At 43.1% G+C, this 7597-nt stretch overlaps 1 protein-coding gene across 1 annotated transcript; it reads left to right on the top strand.

The window, feature by feature from the left end:
- Window positions 1-224: 224 nt before the first annotated feature.
- LOC123412659 lies at window positions 225-3213 on the top strand. Its single transcript, XM_045105602.1, has 4 exons — window positions 225-1169; window positions 1835-2026; window positions 2110-2389; window positions 2977-3213. The coding sequence occupies exons 1-4, from the start codon at window positions 267-269 to the stop codon at window positions 3012-3014; spliced, it is 1413 nt and encodes a 470-aa protein (XP_044961537.1). The 5' UTR covers window positions 225-266; the 3' UTR covers window positions 3015-3213.
- The last annotated feature ends 4384 nt before the right edge of the window (window positions 3214-7597 follow it).

The following is a 7597-nucleotide window of genomic DNA, read 5'->3' on the forward strand; positions in this document are numbered from 1 at the left end:
AAGAGGGTTAGCCTTCATTTAATATAAAGCATCAGGTGACAATAATGTTTTGGTCCTGAAATTAAATGTTATATAGGAATTCGAGATTATTTGAGAAATGCTCGGCTGAAAAAAAAATCCGTATATACATAATTAATAATAAAGATGGTCGGCTGAAAAGCTGGGTGGGGACCCAAGCTGGGTGGGGACCCATCATCCGCGCAGATGGGTGGTGCTCCGATGGAGGTGAGGCCGGGGCGTCGCCTGCGTTCCGCGGAGCCGCAGCTATGCAGCCCAAGCGTTGGCGGGGGTGGCGAACCGGATCGCATCTCAGCTCCCTCCCGGACGAGCTCATCCTCCTCATCCTCACCCTCATCGGATGCACAGCCACCGCCGCGCGCACCAGCGTCCTCTCTCGCCGGTGGCGCGATCTGTGGATTCATCTTCGCCGGATCGTCTTCCACAACATCGCGCCGTCGGCTGCATCGGCGATCGGCCGCGTCCGTGGCCCCGCGCCCGCGGTGTCCCTCCTGGAAGTCCGCATCCCCAGCAGGCATCTCGGGCCCATCGGCGCCACGGCCAGCAGGCTGCTCCGCGCGGCCGTCCGGCTGGAGCCGGAGGAGATCGTGCTGAGCTTCCCCTGGAGCGTGGAATTCGAGGCCCGGCAGCTCAACCTCGTCCGGCTGCCGTGCTTCCGGCGCACCACATCGCTCACGATGGAACGGCTTCTCTTCTACTGCCCCGACGGCGAGGGCGAGTTCACGGCGCTCCGGACGCTGTCCATTTCCTACGGCCTGGGCGGCCTCCACAGCTTGCTCCCCCGATGCCCGCACCTGCGGGTGCTCAGTCTCAAGTTCGTCAATGACGGCTTCGGACTTGTCCAGAATGGGTCGATCTCACTGCACTTGCCGTGGCTGCAGGAGCTTTTGCTTGAAACCAGCATAGTGCACACGGATGCAATCGACATCGTCGCCCCTCTGCTGAAGCGATTGACTGTGTCGTTTGGCACTTACAAGACGGTGAGCAGCATCGCCATCTCGGCTCCAATGGCGGACAAGGTTTCGTGGGAGTGGTGGTATTTCGGGGCCCGGAGCAGCGTCCAGTTTGGTTTTTGGAGCCTCCAGAGGTTGTGGCTACACACAGGAGAGAGAGGGGGACAGCTTCCATCGCTCCACATTCATGCATCCCAGGTATGTATCCATTCCACAGCCCACTCATGTTCAATTTACTGAATTTAGGGGAACTAGCAAACTTAGAATGGCCCGTACAATGCGCAAATTCAAGCATGACTACATAATTCCATTAGTCGACTTTACAATTTAATTAGGTGCAGCAATGCAAATCTGAGATTTGATGTATTTTGCATAAACTAACAGCAGAGGTAGTTGAATAATTTTTTTTCTCAAACACATAGGAAAGCTGTGTATCAAGAAAGAAAGTGTACAACCATGAGTACACCCAAACACACTCCCACCATAAGTTTTTGAATAAAATGTTTTTAACACAAAAGAAAATATCACCACTATCCGGAAGTGGGTATACCATATTCAAGCAAAGCATCAGCACATATTTTGCAAGTGGGTACAACATATTCAAGGTAACCAAAGTTTGGACTACGAACCGAACAACTGGTTGCCGTGTGGACATTGTATAATATTTCGTTTGTATATAGCTGTTTAAATCACGCAGAATTAAAGTTCGGATGATGATCTTTCGTTTGCTTCTTTTTGATAATTTCTAGCAAATCTCTCTTTTTTATGTTGTATATTATTGCGCTTTTAGTACATAATAGATAGATGGACAGTTGACTACACTGAATTGTACAATGATATATATCCTGTCAATGTTTTTTCAGAGATGGTTTATTTCCAATGAAGACACCTTTGCGCAGGAGGTAGAGAAGCACATGGTTTATGATTTCTCTGTTTTGGAGCTACATCTCCTAAAATCCGGACATGTGTTTGGAGCACTCGTATTTCACCTCCTCGGGATTATTCGTCTTTCCAGAAATATACAGAGGCTTAAGATTGTCCTAGAGAAATCGATGGTAATTATTCGTCGCCTTCCCACCATCCATATTATTTCTCAATTATACACTGTGTAGAACTTTACATTTATTTTTGGTTTTAGCTGAAAGGAAAATGCTCGCCACACTGTACATGTGAGTCCACTAACTGGAGATCTCAAACTATCTCCTTGACTGCTCTCGAAGAAGTGGAAATCAATGGCTTCAAAGGACAGGAACATGAGTTTGATTTACTGAAATTGTTACTCAAATGTGCACCAGTGCTTAAAAAAATGATAGTGCAACTGTCACATGAGGCGTCATCTAATAATAGTGCAAGCGCTAAAATATATAAGATCTGCAGGGCCTATTCTTCAGTGGAATGCTATGTTTATGAGAGCTCTGGTGAGTACTTATTCGTTATACATGATTAACATGCTCCTATATTAAACAGAAATAGAAATGTTAATTCTTGTCGGGTTTCTCGAAACCTAATCTTTCATTGCATCTCATGTTTAGGGTGGTTGAAATGTGGCATTGATATCCCAATTAGAGTTTAGTTGTGTATGTATCCCAGTTATTAGCTAATTTAACATGCTATATTTATACGAATTTGTGTTTCCACACACGAATTTTTTATAGAAATATAAGCTGGATACTGAGTTGGTGATAAGAAAAAATCAATATTTTTTTGTGGGCTTCCTTACCTTGTTTGCCCTTTTTTGTTATTCTGTTGACCGTGCCCTTCTATTTTGCGTCTGATTTATAGGCTAGCTGAAGTGGTATCATCTGATTTTTATTGGCCATGCGATTTTGCACAAGTTATTTAGTTCCATTGTGTTTCTTCTTAGCATGTACTGTGGTATTTGTTCCTGCCGTCAGCATGTATTGTGTTTTGTTTGCCGGTGACAACAAGCATTACACATAGAACTGCCCTACAATTCCACGGGGCGATACTTACTGAGCTAGGTTTCAATCTGTCTCCTTTGCAGGGTTAATGCATGGCAGCCAAATTTCTCCGTTGACATGATTCATGTCCTTACATTTAAGGATTCTAGTGATCATCGACAAACACCATCCTTTTCCTATTCTGAACAACTCAATTACCTAGTCTCAAGAGTTTGATTGGTTGCTTGGATTGAATTGATCATCCAGATGTTGCTTTGCCAGTGTATTTTAGCTCTTTATTGGGAGCTCAGTTAAATCTTGATTGGTTTCTATGCACTCAACCTGTGGTTATTATGTTAAACCTGTTGTTTCAATTTCCTTTTGTGCTATTTCATTTTGCCAAAATATAAGCCGCGTCCTGTTTGGGGCTGGCACTAGTAATTATCTACACCTATAAGCATTTTCCTACTAGTGTAACCTTTGGTATTGCCATATCTACTACCCTCCTCAGATCCATTTACCACCATGTGTGATCTCATCGCCGCCACTTGTCGCTCATTAACATCTACCGCCATTTGTGATCTCATCGTCACCGCTTGGTGCTATGTACGACCTCACCCTCATCACCACTTATGTTGTCCCCATCCACCGATATATCTTGGTAACACACTAGATGTGCGCCCTAAGCCGAGTAAACAATCACAAGCTTCCTAGGTTCTTCCCATTAGGAAAAATAGGCAACTTATGTGTAGACAACCCATGTCTTACACAAAAGGAACGAAAGGGGAATGTTGGCGAAACCTCTCACTTGCTAGTCTACTGCATCCATATTGCATCCCACCTGGTACTGGAAGCATAGCTAGAACCCGACGCCAAAATTCTAGAGTTTTGTCATCACTCCATCTGAGTAGAGATCTGATCGTCTATGGAGGTGAGCTTAGGACCTCATCAGAGTTCCACCCCAAGACCCAGATAGCCAAGGCAACGGGCCGGACCGCCTCAAAGCCTTCCCCCAATGACTTTCTCCTTCCTGTTCTTACCTTCATCGGATGTGCCGCATTATGTGCACCAGTGTCCTTTCCCTCCAGTGGCACTACTGCCTCTCGATTGGTCTCCCGAGATCATCTTTCATGGCGGCATCTTCGACTCCCTCGAACTGGCGCTCAACCATGTCTCTCCCGTGGTTTTCATCCTCAAGATATGCGGCCCATGTAGTAGGATAAAGTCCTAGGTCTAGCCAACTCCAAGAAGCCTTAGGACATTGCAAAAAGGGGTGAGCAGTATCTTTGGAGTTTCATGCATCTTCCATTTTATTTTTGGGGTTGTGTCTTGGTAAATCTATTAATTAGAATTTTTTGATAAAAAAGGAAAGTCAAGCCTTCCAGCCTCTCCAAACAAGCATATTTTTAGTGAGGAAAAGAGTCAAGTGTCTAGGACAGATAGATTTTCTACAAAATGTAAAACAAATCGCGAGGCGTCAATTTTGGAATCCAATACTAATGACAACTGTGAGCTCCTCTATCGATTACCACAGTCCTATCGAAATATGATCCATACCTGACGGCCGCCAAAGAAGTGTCTGTTGTCAACGGCCAAAGCTGCAACTGCGCCACTCGCAAACCCACACGCCACCTGTAGAAAGGCTTCCTAGGGAAAGCCCGTCGTTTGCACAATAGTTGTCAATGTCGATTAAGGAGGGGGCATGGAGGTGGATATGAGGTCGAGGCCTCCAAGGTTTAGGAAGCTACTCGGATCGCCGAGAGGAAACTGGGTTTGTCGCAGCACCAATGAAGGGCGATGGAGGAGGACATGTACTCTAGGATTTAGGGATGCACTCATGGCCGTTGATAGGAAAGAGTGTGTCGTATGGAAACTTGTAAATGCCTCCTACCCAATGGAATTCACAAAACAACACCTCTGTCGATGAGATTGACAAATGTGCCTCCGACGGAAGCACAACAAAGTGACTCATGTGCCCTCCCGCCATAGCTAGTGGCGGATAATACTCCCGCCATATGCTTTGGTGGAAGCAACCTGCTGCATTGGCTTGTAGTGGAAGTAGGTGGGCTAGCGGATGCACACACTCATAACTCTTTTTGCCTTTCTTCCATCGGGGATGGCGGAAGGCCGCCATAGGGGGTGGCAGAAGGCCACCCTAGTTAGATTCCCTATGACATGTTTATTCCCGGATATATATGTTATGTCATGTGCAGGTTTGTGGCAGTCATAGACGTTGCCACTCTTTGTTTTCCATAACCATGTTCACATTTTTTTCGAGTATTGGAAAATAAGATAGATCACGAGATACCATAAATCAAATTAAGATAGAAGCAAATTCTCAAAACTACAATTGAGTTCTAGTGAGTCGAAAGCGACAAGTTCCTTGCCACCTTTTGTGGTTGCATTTGCATAATGCGCACCTCTCTGTCCCCTTCATGTGATTGTCCGCCTCATGTGCCTCCTCGTGACGTTCCACCTCTTTCATGCAACATTGCATGAAACTTAGTTGCTCCGAACTATATCTTTCAACCCCCTCTATTGCTCCATTTTTGCTATCCCCGCCACCTTTTACCCGTGCTCGTCCTCTTAAAAGATTTCCCACAAAGGATGACCCCTTTCATGAATCTCACACAAAATAACACAAAAATGGTATGGTTCACACAAAAATTAACAGAAAGAAATACTTGTCTTGTCATTGTCATACACTATAACACTTAGCTTCCTACTTTTTAAGACCTCACAATCAACTGAGGTCTCCACTTCAGATTTGGGTCATCCAATTTTGACCGTGTCAACAATTTTACAAGGAGCTCTATCATTCATTTTTTAATACACTATGCTTCCTAATTTTAGAGCTTTCCCCTTCAACTGAGGTATACAATTCTAATGGCTTGATTTTGACTCGGTCAATCCTTGGTTGTGGCAATGAAATCTCAAACTTCGTTAAGCTCCCCCATTTTAAAGCCCCCTCATTAAAGTGAGGTCTTCAATTTGAATTGAATACACAATTGATTGGATCATTGACCAGGCTTCATTGTGGGATTTCTCGATGAGTGGATCCCTTGGTAAATACCTAGGTGGTGTGGCCTTAGTTGACAATATGGAAAGTGTCGCCCATGACATGTTTAGCACCAGCATAACACATGTGTACAACAATGTAAGTAACTTTCTCATGTATTTATATTAATTAAAATACGTCTTCCAATCACACGGTCAAAAAGATCCATACAAACACCACAATAAAAAATATGATACTCACGGAAGATTCGCTACGGATTGGTCAGACCAAACATTCTACCACCAATCACTTCCCTGATTTTCACCATTGGCCCACTCTTCCCCTAATCTCTAACCATAAATTGACAAAGCAATTTCTAACCATGATTTCATAAAGTCTGTCAGTAGGAGTACCATGTCTGAAAAAACATAGTCCACTATATCCCCCACATGTCAAACCAACTAATATGTACATTTTTCACAACTTCAAAGTAATTACAACGTCAAAATAAAAAATGTACAACCCCAAGAACATAACTGGCGCGTAAAAGCGTGCAGTGCCCTTCTAGTTACCGTTAAACTTAATGGTGACTTGTTGTACTTGGAAGTTCGTTGGGGGGGGGGGGGTGCATTCAATTGGTACACGTGCGAATCTGAAAATTCCGTGGATGATAACCCATAAATATAGAGGATCAATTGTAGATATTTTGGATAAGTCCAGTGTCGATCCCAATGAAGAGCAGAAGAAAATTGGTTGTTAGAAAGGAATAATTGTAAAAGCTACACATACTATTGTATTTTTGTTTGATCAAGAGAATATATTGAGAGAATGTAAATTGTAATAAAAATGTAACCATGCAGCAAGTGGCCCAATTCTTAATTGTGTTAAGGACAAGCTGATGATAATATTAATATGCATCAAATAATTCTCGAGGACAACATAAATTTTGCCTCGTTGCTTTTTCACGTAGTTCCATTGATACTAACTTTCATTGCTTTGAAAAGTGTTGTGTGGTAGCGCATAAATTTATGTACTATTCTTACTTAAATAAAAATACATACTTATGATTATATCCTTCATGTAGTTGCAAATACAAGAAACTAATTAAGATAATATCTAACCATAAAATTAAACTCCAAGGTGTGCGATTACTTCATTTGCAATAATTCACAAATTTAGGACACACTAACATCTCTCACTCTGGCCATCCATTCCAAGCAAATTTATCACATAACAATCTCCTCTAGGCCAATAAAGGTGAAGTGATATGCACTCGACGACTGCACATCACCATTGGACAATTACAACACAACAAATATCAACACATTGAACTTTACTAAATTTTACATCGTTACGAGCAACAAGGTTTCTCCCAAGTCCTCGGGAACTTAAAGGACTACTCTTAAGACATCATATGAATCATGAACAATTCGTTAATGATATGAATAAGAATCTTCTATTTTCTTACAAACAAATCACTAAGCATCAACTACTAAATCGTAAATAACACCATGAAGTGATCACCAGAGTTGTTCTAGGGTAATAGTTTATAGATTGAAAGCTAAGGTTGGAAATGAATGAAAGAGATGGTGCTGGTGATGATGATGATCGCCAGTGTTGGTGATGTCGACAGCTTCAATTTTCCCCACCCTGAGGGGAAGGACCCTCCACATTGTTTCTGTCTCGAAGCTGGCAGCGGGAAATTCCGGTAAAATAGATATAATGGA

This window comes from Hordeum vulgare, chromosome 7H, assembly GCF_904849725.1.
Source record: "Hordeum vulgare subsp. vulgare chromosome 7H, MorexV3_pseudomolecules_assembly, whole genome shotgun sequence".
Lineage (NCBI taxonomy): Eukaryota > Viridiplantae > Streptophyta > Magnoliopsida > Poales > Poaceae > Hordeum > Hordeum vulgare.

Excerpts from the sequence above, each read along its gene's own strand:
- LOC123412659 (XM_045105602.1), top strand. The coding sequence starts at position 267 with ATGCAGCCCAAGCGTTGGCGGGGGTGGCGAACCGGATCGCATCTCAGC. Across the intron at positions 2,027-2,109 it reads TTGTCCTAGAGAAATCGATG|CTGAAAGGAAAATGCTCGCC; the intron begins GTAATTATTCGT and ends TTTTGGTTTTAG. Across the intron at positions 2,390-2,976 it reads CTATGTTTATGAGAGCTCTG|GGTTAATGCATGGCAGCCAA; the intron begins GTGAGTACTTAT and ends TCTCCTTTGCAG.